General features: G+C 42.7%; 1 protein-coding gene across 4 annotated transcripts in view; it reads right to left on the bottom strand.

Annotated features, from left to right (window-relative positions):
- LOC126334894 (WD repeat and HMG-box DNA-binding protein 1-like) overlaps positions 1–12,745 on the bottom strand; it is a 207,963-nt gene that overhangs the window by 113,946 nt on the left and 81,272 nt on the right. For all 4 annotated transcript variants that reach the window (XM_049997594.1, XM_049997595.1, XM_049997598.1 and 1 more), the window contains exon 10: positions 1,304–1,551. In XM_049997594.1, the coding sequence (XP_049853551.1) occupies positions 1,304–1,551 (248 nt within the window). The remainder of the gene's footprint in view (positions 1–1,303; positions 1,552–12,745) is intronic.

Genomic DNA, 12,745 nt, shown 5'->3' with positions numbered 1-12,745 from the left:
AGTACGTGGAAAGGGGGGGGGGGGGGGGTTGTAGTGCCAGCTTCTCAGCTTCTTGACAATGCCTCTGCCTATATATTCTCCTCTTCATTGTTCAATCAACAAACTTGCAAAAGCTCCTAAGAACCCTAGGCTCACCTCAACATCTCAAACTTATGTCCAAACAGTTTTTATCCACAAAAAACATTAAAAAAGTAATCCACCCGTATCCAAATATGCACATGTTTTACAACTCAGATTGCCACATTAATTCCTGATTTTGCACCTTACACAACTATTGTGTGTCTCGTATGGTGTAGCAAAATACATAGCCTACTACCCATCACCACCACCACCACCACCACCACCAGCAGCAAATTCAATCATTAAATGATGTGGCCTCTTTGAGTCATGGATTCAGGTAGGCTTTCAGCAGTCCTCTCCAAGTGGAATGGTCTTGGGCAGTTCTCTGTCAGGTGCTACCAGCGATCTTCTTGATACCTTTGTCTTATCTGTCCAGTGGTCTTCCTCTAGGCCTCCGATGTTCTCTCAGACTCCACTCCAGTACTAGCTTCGTCCATCTGCTGTCCTTTCTTCTCGCAACATGGCCAGCACCATATGACGCACATATATCGGCAGTGGCTCTCCGTATGATGACAGCCTGCAGCCTTAGCTTGCAGTCTTCGTACATCCGACATGTCCACGACTATGCTAGGTGGGGAATCCGAATCACTGTTGGATACAAAAGAGTTGATCAAGACACTGTTCCTTATGATGAATAGCAGTTGAGCTGGGTCAACTACGAGGTGGCATGCAGTGCATGCTCTTTTCACCAATCCTGAGCCACATATTACCCTCTATCTGTTATTACTCAAATCTTCAGTACTGTCTCTATAAACCTTTAGCAAGCATTGATGGATTTTGATTGGTTCAATCTGTTTGGTAGTGAGTAATTCAATGACACATCTGTTTTATTCGCATCTCAGTGTCATACACCATTTGTAAATGCTCCTCTGCTGTAGCCACCTGCTGAACGACAAGAAAATTCGCAGGCCCTTTAGTGGAAAGATTCAAAGTTTAGTATTACAACAACACAAACAGCTCTGATGCTTATTAAAAAGATTCTTTGTACAAATCTCTGATGGAGGATTAAATATAGCCCAAGTGCAAATCATTATGGGAAATACATAAGAGCATGTTCCACTTTAGGGATGTTTAATATTGAAGATTGGAATAAGATAAAACACAAAATTGCATGCACTACATAGTGTGCAGGTATCTGGAGTATATTAGCACAGACTGCAAAACGAATGAGACACCTCCTTACCAGCTCCTCCATGACAGACAACCATCAGCTGCTTCTGCCTTCCGGCGAGGCACACCACAGGACCTGGCAGTGACACCACCTCCCTCTGTGTGCCAGCTGATGTGAACAGCCTGAGGTTGCGAATGTCAGTAGCAGCCGCCAGCCAGCCTTGTCCTGCAGCAACAGCCAGCACTTCCTCCCCAGCAGGCATCTCAACTGTCCACTCTCGAGATCCATCCCACGAAGACAGCAACACGCACACCACCTTGCTAAACAGAGAGATTAATGGTCTGCTTTACAGATGTGATAAAGTAATTTACAGACTTGCACCATAAGACACCTGCCCCACTATAAGACATTAAAATTAAGGTTACCAGACAATGATGGGTTTCAGTAAACTCCTACTTTCTGAATTGTCAAGTGTGCACTGATGGAGGTCCAGGAAGAGAGGTAGGTTTTCACTTGAATACACAAGATACTGGAGAGTGACAATGTTTGTCAGGGTAATTAAACACAGGAGGTGAGAAATGCATGTACACTCCTGGAAATTGAAATAAGAACACCGTGAATTCACTGTCCCAGGAAGGGGAAACTTTATTGACACATTCCTGGGGTCACATGATCACACTGACAGAACCACAGGCACATAGACACAGGCAATGGAGCATGCTCAATGTCGGCACTAGTACAGTGTATATCCACCTTTCGCAGCAATGCAGGCTGCTATTCTCCCATGGAGACGATTGTAGAGATTCTGGATGTAGTCCTGTGGAACGGCTAGCCATGCCATTTCCACCTGGCACCTCAGTTGGACCAGCGTTCGTGCTGGACTTGCAGACCGCGTGAGACGACACTTCATCCAGTCCCAAACATGCTCAATGGGGGACAGATCCGGAGATCTTGCTGGCCAGAGTAGTTGACTTACACCTTCTAGAGCACGTTGGGTGGCACGGGATGCATGTGGACGTGCATTGTCCTGTTGGAACAGCAAGTTCCCTTGCCGGTCTAGGAATGGTAGAACGATGGGTTCGATGACGGTTTGGATGTACCGTGCACTATTCAGTGTCCCCTCGACGATCACCAGAGGTGTACGGCCAGTGTAGGAGATCGCTCCCCACACCATGATGCTGGGTGTTGGCCCTGTGTGCCTCCGTCGTATGCAGTCCTGATTGTGGCGCTCACCTGCACGACGCCAAACACGCATACGACCATCATTGGCACCAAGGCAGAAGCGACTCTCATCGCTGAAGACGACACGTCTCCATTCGTCCCTCCATTCACGTCTGTCGCGACACCACTGGAGGCGGGCTGCACGATGTTGAGGCGTGAGCGGAAGACGGCCTAACGGTGTGCGTGACCGTAGCCCAGCTTCATGGAGACGGTTGCGAATGGTCCTCGCCAATACCCCAGGAGCAACAGTGTCCCTAATTTGCTGGGAAGTGGCGGTGCGGTCCCCTACGGCACTGCGTAGGATCCTACGGTCTTGGCGTGCATCCGTGCGTCGCTGCGGTCCGGTCCCAGGTCGACGGGCACGTGCACCTTCCGCCGACCACTGGCGACAACATCGATGTACTGTGGAGACCTCACGCCCCACGTGTTGAGCAATTCGGCGGTACGTCCACCCGGCCCTTCCGCATGCCCACTATACGCCCTCGCTCAAAGTCCGTCAACTGCACATACGGTTCACGTCCACGCTGTCGCGACATGCTACCAGTGTTAAAGACTGCGATGGAGCTCCGTATGCCACGGCAAACTGGCTGACACTGACGGCGGCGGTGCACAAATGCTGCGCAGCTAGCGCCATTCGACGGCCAACACCGCGGTTCCTGGTGTGTCCGCTGTGCCGTGCGTGTGATCATTGCTTGTACAGCCCTCTCGCAGTGTCCGGAGCAAGTATGGTGGGTCTGACACACCAGTGTCAATGTGTTCTTTTTTCCATTTCCAGGAGTGTATTACTCAAAACAAATCAGGAGGAGACTGATGAACAAGCAGAAAACTGATGTCAATTTTCCACTAAGCTAAAGTTTCAAAAATTTTATGATACTGGGGTGAGGTGGGGTTGGGGGTGGGGTGGGGTGAGGTGGGGGGGGGGGGGGGATTGTGATGTGCTGCTGGGGAGCGTGCAGGGATGAGGTGCCTTATTTTCCCAGTCACCACCACCTCCCAAAGTCTCGCCACTCAGCCACATTCCCCTCTTAACTCAGTACCACCCAGGACTGGAGCAACAGAATTACACTTTCAGCCAGGGTTTAGATTACCTCTCATCATGTCCTGAAATGAGAAATGTCCTGCCCACTATCCTTCCCACCCCTCCCATGGTGATATTCAGCTGTCCACCGAACCTACACATTATACTTTGGCATCCCTACACAACCCCTGCCCCCAACTCCTTACGCTCATAGCTCATAACCCTATAAAAGAGCTAGAGGCAAGACCTGTACCAACAATCCTCCCAGCTACTCCAGTCCGGTCAAAACATCACTTATTCCATCAAAGGCAAGTCTACCTGTGAAACCAGTAATGTGATCTACAAGCTAAGCTGTAACCACTGTGCTGCATTCTGTGTAGACATGATAACCAACAAGCTGTCTGGCCAACAACAAACTGTGGCCAAGAAATAACTGGACCACCCTGTTGCTAAGCACCCAACATAACATCCTTCATTTCAATGACTGCTTCACAGCCTGTGCCATATGGATCCTTCCCATCAACACCAGCTTTTCTGAATTGCACAGGTGGGATCTCTCCCTGCAATATGTACTGTGTTCCCATAACCTTCTTCGCCTCAACCTTAGTTAGTCATTGTCCTCACCCATCTAGCCCCTTCCCTGTTCCCATTCCAGCACAACACAGCCCTCTACTTCACCAACACACCCATTCTTTTTACTTCTGGCCTTTCCTGCTACCCCCTCCCTCTCGCCCGCCCTCTATCTAACCTCCTGATTGCAGCTAGCTCCCTTACACTCTCTCCACCTCATCACCGTATGCTCCCCAGCAACACTTCACCATCCCCACCCATATACTGCTATCCCTACCCCTCCTTACCCCAGCCTCCTCCTTACCCCCAACAAGTTGCCCCTCCCATCATGCACTACTGCTCCTGCTGCTCGTAGTCTGGCTTCAGCTGCCGGAGACTATGATCATGTGTGTGCGAGTTGCGTTTGTGAGTAGTGCTATTTTTGACAAAGACCATGTTGGCTGAAAGCTTATTTTGTGACAATCTTTTTGTTGTGCCTATCTGCGACTCAGCATGTCTGCTATATGGTGAGCAACTATCTTTTTCACTAGTGTGTGTGTGTGTGTGTGTGTGTGTGTGTCAGAATAACATGAGCTCACAAGTTTTTAATTCTCATTGTTTTATATTCTGCATCCCAAATTTCATGATATATATGTCCAATCAATTATACCGGCACTAAGTGATTACTACAAAATGGTACAGCATACTATATGACTGCTAGGTTCTATAGCACCACGTGAGGGAGTGCAATTGTTGAGGTACTGAACTTTGAGATGAACAGGTTTCAATTCCACGCCTGCCCACCCAGATTTTGCATTCCTTGAACAACTTCAACTGAAAGATACAATTGTTCCTTTGCAAAAGCCTGACAAAGCCATAACCTACTCAAGTTCTATTACAGGCTAATCTTATCCAAGTCAGGGCCTCCTGTGAAAGCAGATGTGTCTGTTCAGCCATATCTTTCTGTTTGGCATTTTATGTAGGCCTGATCACCAACCACTGAGTTCGGCTACGTATGCTATTAGGGTTATTGCAAATTTTGGTGATAAGAATCTCAGTAAATTAGCTTACTATGCCTACTTTCATTCACTGCTTTCGTATGGTATCATATTCTGGGGTAATTCATTGTTGAGTAGAAAAGTATTCATTGCTCAAAAACTTGTAATCAGAATAATTGCTGGAGCCCACCCACGGTCATCTTGCAGACATCTATTTAAGGATCTAGGGATCCTCACAGTATATATATTCACTTATGAAATTTGTTGTTAATAATCCAGCCCAGTTCAAAAGTAATAGCAGTGTGCATAGCTATAACACCAGGAGAAAGGATGATCTTCACTATGCAGGGTTAAATCTGACTTTGGCACAGAAGGGGGTAAATTATGCTGCCACGAAAGTCTTTGGTCACCTACCAAACAGCATCAAAAGCCTGACAGATAGTCAACCAACATTTAAAAATAAATTAAGAGAATTTCTAGATGACAACTCCTCCTACTCATTGGCTGAATTTTTAGATATAAATTAAGGGAGGGAAAAAAACTAACTTAAGCATTAGTGTCATGCAATATTTTGTGTAATGTAATATCTTGTACAGACATCTTTCATTAACCTGACACGTTCCACATCATTATGAAGTGTCGTATTCATGATCTATGGAACAAGTATTAATCTAATCTAATCTAATCTTGCCCACCCAAATAAACGATAACTTCTAAACTGTGGCCAAGAGGAGAGTTGGGCAAGTGGCAGAATATGCTGCTGAGCACAACATGATAAATTTCAATGGCTGCATTATAAGCCATAGAATATAGATCCTTGCCACCAATATCAGCTACTTTTAATTAAGTAGATGGGAGTGGTTCTTGCAACACATCCCTTGACCCCGTAACCTTCCTGGCATCAATCTACGCTAGTTCCTGTCCCACATCCACTTCCACCACTGCCCCAAGACCCTAAATTCACACACTGTACATCTGAAACCCTTTTCGATGCTGTCTCCCTCTTCCTCTCTTCTATCTCTGCCTCCCGATACACTCGTCCACATCATAATACACTGAGCACAACTCCTCCAGCTTGTGGCCACAAGGATCTCACCGTGGCTGCTTCTGATATTGCACACCTGCTGCCAGTCCCTTCCTGCTGTCAGCCAGCATTCCCCGCATACCCTCCCTTTCCCTCCCCATCTCCTCCTTCCTTTTGTGCATTCCAGACTGTAAAACTGTTGTCAGTCTTGTTTATGTGTCTGCTACAGACGCGAAATTTAACCAACAGGAAGAAGATGATGTGATATGCAAATGATCAGCTTTTCAGAGCATTCACACAAGGTTGGCACTGGTGGCGACACGTACAACGTGCTGACATAAGGACCGTTTCCAACCGATTTCTCATACACAAACAGCAGTTGACCAGCGTTGCCTGGTGAAACGTTGTTGTGATGCCTTATGTAAGGAGGACAAATGCGTGCCATCATGTTTCAGACTTTGATAAAGGTCGGATTGTAGCCTATCGCAATTGCAGTTTATCGTATCACGACACTGCTGCTCGCATTGGTCAAGATCCAATGACTGTTAGCAGAATATGGAATCTGTGGGTTCAGGAGGGTAATACGGAACACTGTGCTGGATCCCAATGGCCTCGTATCACTAGCAGTCGAGATGACAGGCATCTTATCCGCATGGCTGTAACAGATCGTGCAGCCACGTCTCGATCCCTGAGTCAACAGATGGGGACGTTTGCAAGACAACAACAATCTGCACGAACAGTTCGACGACGTTTGCAGCAGCATGGACTATCAGTTCAGAGACCATGGCTGCGGTTACCCTTGATGCTGCATCACAGACAGGAGCACCTGCGATGGTGTACTCAACGATGAACCTGGGTGCACGAATGGCAAAACGTCATTTTTTCGGATGAATCCAGGTTCTGTTTACAGCATCATGATGGTCGCATCTGTGTTTGGCGACATTGTGGTGAACGCACATTGGAAGCGTGTATTCGTCATCGCCATACTGGCGTATCACCCGGTGTGATGGTATGGCGTGCCATTGGTTACACGTCTCGGTCACTCTTGTTCGCATTGACGGCACTTTGAACAGTGGACGTTACATTTCAGATGTGTTATGACCCGTGGTTCTACCCTTCTTTCGATCCCTGCGAAATCCTACGTTTCATCAGGATAATGCACGACCGCAAGTTGCAGGTCCTGTACGGGCCTTTCTGGATACTGAAAATGTTCAACTGCTACTCTGGCCAGCACATTCTCCAGATCTCTCACCAATTGAAAATGTCTGGTCAATGGTGGCCGAGCAACTGGCTCGTCACAATACACCAGTCACTACTCTTGATGAACTGTGGTATCGTGTTGAAGCTACATGGGCAGCTGTACCTGTACACGCCATCCAAGCTCTGTTTGACTCAAGGCCCAAGCGCATCAAGGCCGTTATTACAGCCAGAGGTGGTTGTTCTGGGTACTGATTTATCAAGATCTCTGCACCCAAATTGCGAGAAAATGTGATCACATGTCAGTTCTAGTATAATATATTTGTCCAATGAATACCCGTTTGTCATCTGCATTTTTTCTTGGTGTAGCAATTTTAATGGCCAGGAGTGTACAAAGTGATGCAGCAAGGCTGCAAGGAGGTCATTCAGTGAAGTCATTCAAAGAGGTCAGGTCAGTCACACAGTGTGTTTTGTTTTCCTCAGGAGTCTGTGCAGTTCAGTTGTCAACCAATGTAAATAAATAATTTTGTGAAGCTTGAAGCTTTCGTAATGTTCTCATTAATCATCAATGAACGTCAGGCCAAGTTAAGTTAAATTAAGTAACTTTCAAAAATATGCGATTGTTACAGGTGGTGGAGTTGTGCTGGGACTGATGTTTGAAATTGGAACTGTGTTTAATGAGTGAGTGTTTCAGGCTATATAAAAAATGTGAATGCAAGACAACTTTTGCCCAGAGGATTATTTGTGGTGACTGTTTACGGAAAGATCAAAAGAAGAAAAAAAATCATTACCTGCTGCAGGAGGATCGCAATGGCAGAATTAAAGAATACTGTTACTGAAAATATTAATCAGATAAGGGAAATCCAGGAGGGATTGGCAGCACTAAAAATTACTGTTGAGACAGGACAGGGTGAACTCAATACTTGTGTAGGAGCAGTAGAAGAACGGGTAGATGTATCTGAAACTAATTTCACACAAGAATTGTCCAAAAACGAGGAGAGATTCGAAAAACTAGATAAACATGTAGAAGCAGAAAATTCTAAACTTAAAGTAGAGGTTATTCAGACTAGGAGAATTTTAAAAGAAAAAGTAGAAGCTTACAAAAATAACTCTGAGTTAAAACTTACAGACATTACCAATCAAATAAGCAATGTAGAACTGAAGTGTTATGAAAAAATAGATTTGAGTAAAAATAATGTTGTAGATCTAAGTAATAAAGTTGTAGAATTACAAGAGGGTGTAGCTTTGTTAGCAATATTAATTGTGGGTGGGGTGGCATACCTTTAAAATTAGCAAATTAGCAGGAGATGGGAAATTTCATGCTGTTGATTTTCTACAGCATTGTCAGGATAATTTTAGTAATGGCATGACAGACAATGTTAAAATTAAATTTGTTAATCAATTTTTGGGTGGAGATGCAATCTCATGGGCCAATCAGAATGTTGATTCTACCATGTCACATAATGAATTTGAGAGAAAGTTTTTAAATAAATTTGGGTCAGAATCTGAGCAAGTTAGGATTAAATGTGAGTTCTTGAATGGTCGAATGTATAGGGAAAATGATGATAGCTTAAAGTGTTTTTGTGAAAACAAATTGAGGAAATCAGTCAAGTTAGACAAACCTTTTGATGAATTAATACAAATAGATGCCTTAAAAAGGAGATAACCATAAAGAGTACAGTGTGGAGTTGATTTATGGACCAGACGACTCTGTGGATCAGTTCTTGGGATATGTAGATAAGCTAGATAGAGCCTTTGAGAGAAATGAGAGGTAAATACAAGTAATATTAGACGGACCAACCATAGTAATGGGAATGGAAACAGAGGACATGACAACAGGGAGAGAGACCTTGGGAGAATAGTAACAGACAATTAGACAATCACCAATCAAGACAAGGCAATTTAAACTGACGGACGCCTAATTGGGAGCCTGTCAGTTTGGGGCGAGAAATAAGTACCACAATCAGGCTAGACACCACCGGCCTAGAGACACTGAAAATAGATACGCTAAGACAGAGTAATCGAAGATATTGGAGTGGAAATGACAGAACTAATGTAAGAAAAGCACGTCGGATTAGCAAATTACAGTCTGACAGTAACTTCTGGAAAAGTATGAATGAAAGTTTTGAGGATAGAAGTATTAGTATCTCTAAGAATGTTGAAAAGGTTCCATTAGAGGAGGAAACTCTCAAATCTATATAATCAGTGTGGTGAAGAAGTTTGTAAAGAAAATGTTGGTTCTGGTAGTAATCTTGATGAGTATGGATTAGGTAAATTAATGGAGGAAGAATCTACCCCTGTTAAGCACTTAAGTGATGATACTTGTTACTGGGAAACTTATCAACAATTCTGATGATCACTGTAAAGATGTCGTAGAAGTGTCTAGTATTGGAGTGACAGCATGTGTAGCAATGTTGATAGTGAAAGTGTCAGTAGTAATGATGAACCGGAGGAAGAATTAGATGGCATGGTGTATATGGAGGTTAAAGAAGATTTAATTAATGGTGAAGAAGATGATGTCAGTAGTATTTGTGAAGAATATGAGAACCAAGTTGTGCCAATGGTAACTGGGAAGGTATCAGCAGATAAGGAATATGTGGACAGTCATCATGATTTAGATGTGATGGTAGAAACTTTATGGGGTACTTACAAGGGTTATAGTGAGAGTGACAGAGTAAAAAGGGTCATCAAGATTATTTGTGAAGAATTACATTCCAACTGGGAAGGTAGAACCAATCAGCAGGCTTACAGTGAGATCAGTTCCGGGAAAAGTAGACAGTGTGTAAAAGAGGGACATGACATCAAGCAATCCTCTGATGTAGATCTAAGTAAAATATGCAGACAAAAATGGTATAAACAACTTGGACTTTAGAGAGATTGAGGATGATTTGTTGCATGAAGATGAGAAAAGCAGGAAGGAAAAAGTTTTAGGTTGTCCGTATATATGTATAAAGGTTGCAAATTATGAGGGAGTTTGCCTCTTAGACAGGGGTAGTCCTGTTTGTGTCATTTCTGAAAAATTTGGAAACCAGATAAGACATAGTGCTGATTTTGAAGAATATCCTGTTATTGGAATAAAAATTAAGGGAGCAATTGGTAGGTACAGCAAAATTGTAAACAGGCAAGCCTTAATATCTTTCACCATTAATGATGTACTGTATAACCAAGGATGTTTTGTAGTCCCTGACCTCAATGAAAATATTTTGTTTGGAATGAATTGGATACAAGGAGTAAATGCAGATTTTGACTGGGATAACAAAAAGTTAAAGCTTACCAACCCAAAGACAGATTAACACTTGTGACTGAACTAATCATCCAAAACTGCCTGGAGAACAATTTTCAAATTAGAGCAGTGATTTGTTAAAATCAAAAGATTGACTTTAACGAGGAAGACAATGAAGAAGAATTCAGTGCAGGCATGTATGCTGAATTAGTGGCCACCAAACTAAAGGAAGATGGGAGTCTAGATAAAGAACAGACAGATCAATTAAGAAGTTTGTTGTGGGAGTACGAAGATGTGCTTAGTGAGAAACATCGGAAAGTGAATAACTATGAATGTAAACTTAATCTAAAACCTCATGAACCATTTTTTTATCAAACCATATGGAGTATCCATCTCAAAATGAAAAGCTGTGGAGAAAGAACTACAAAAGATGGAAGAGTGGGAACTAATTGAAAGGTGCAATAGTGCATACAATAACCCATTGGTGGTAGTTTACAAACTTGACGGTGGAATAAGGCTTGTGTTCGATTCGAGACATTTAAACAAACACATTTTGAGGGAAACTGAACACCCTGAGAACATAGATGAGTTATTACATAATTTGGAGATATGAAGTACATGTCTAGTTTAGACTTAACAGCAGGTTTCCGTCAGGTACGATAGGAAATTCCGTCTAGGAAATACACCTCATTTTTGTATGGAGGAAGTTGCTATTGGTATTGTGTTGTACCATTTGGTCTTAATGTATCAGTTGCAGAATTTATCCATGAATTTCGATTTTGTTCTAGGAAAAGAATTGTTAAGCAAACTAGTCCTTTATGTTGATGATATACTTGGAACAGAAAGAGTTGGGAAGAACATATACATTTGTTGTGTGAAGTGTGTTATAGATTGAGACAGGGAGGTATGTCATTAAAACTAGAGAAGTACAAATTTGTGGTTAAACAACTCAATTTTTTAGACCACACCATTATCTCAGAAGAAGGAATCTTGCCTGATGAAGAAAAGCCTGAAGCCATTGCAAAATTTCCTGCATCCAAGACTAAGAAACAACTTTAAACATTCTATGGAATTTGTGGCTACTACCATAAATGTGTCAGCACTCAAGCTTTAAATCTACCATGTTTGAACAACTTGGTGAAGAAGAACACCATTCGGGTATGGGACAAGGATTGTTAGTAGGCATTCAACAACATCAAGAAACAGATGTGCAACAGGAAAATGTTATGCAGACCTGATCTTAAAAAGCCATTTTGCATTATGACCCGCAGCAGTGACTACGGACTGGGAGTTCATTTGTTCCAAGAAAAGATTGTAGATGGCGGGATAGACTGTAGATCAATAGCTTTTGCCAGAAGAACTTTATAAAAACATGAGAAGTCATATACTGTCACCGAAGAAGAATTGTTAGCAGTCTATTTGGCTTTCAGCAAATCCAAGAATTACTTATTACGACTTCAAGTAGTAGTATACACATACCATAAGGCTTTAATCTATATACAAGAGTGTACTTTGCATCACAAAAGGATAACTAGGTGGGCACTATTCCTCCAGCAGTTCAACTATACAGTTAAGTATATAAAAGGTGAAGAAAGTCTAATTGCTGATACTCTATCAAAAGTGCCAATGGGAGGAGAGGGTGAAAATAACAGTGATGAGCGTTAAGGAGAATTTTGGATTATGCATCTAAAAGGGGTGAAAGATGAGAATGAAATCAGAAAAATTTGTAATGACATCCATATATATCAGAACCATGATTCCAACTGGAAGTTAGTTAAAAGTTATCTGGGTAAGAGAGGATACAAGAAAGTAGAGCAGTGTTATAAAGTGCACAAGGGTATACTTTTCAGGAGATACAGCACAGACAATGATGCTTTGAGAATGTGTTGGCCAGAGCAGTATATTGAAGTATTCATAAAGTATGTACAAGAGAGTTTCGGACATTGTGGGAAATAGAAATGTATCCAAATAATCCAAGAAAATGTACACTTTTACAACACCGACAGGAGAGTGAGGATGCAATTATCTGCATGTGACAGGTGACAGAGGGTAAAAGTTAGTAATCAAACCTGCAAAGGATATATGCAAAACACCTTGACAAAATAACAACTACAACTTGTAGCAGTTGATTTTTATGGATCATTGCTAAGACTAAAGGAGGATTTTGTTACATATTTGGCATGGTGGATCTTTTTACAAAATTCACATGCCAACTAGCTCTGCAGATGACAAAGAAATTGAAGAAATGTATGATGAAATAAAAGAAATTATTCAGATAGTGAAG

The sequence above is a fragment of the Schistocerca gregaria genome, chromosome 2 (genome assembly GCF_023897955.1).
Source record: "Schistocerca gregaria isolate iqSchGreg1 chromosome 2, iqSchGreg1.2, whole genome shotgun sequence".
NCBI lineage: Eukaryota > Metazoa > Arthropoda > Insecta > Orthoptera > Acrididae > Schistocerca > Schistocerca gregaria.
This window is presented reverse-complemented; position numbering and strand designations above follow the sequence as displayed.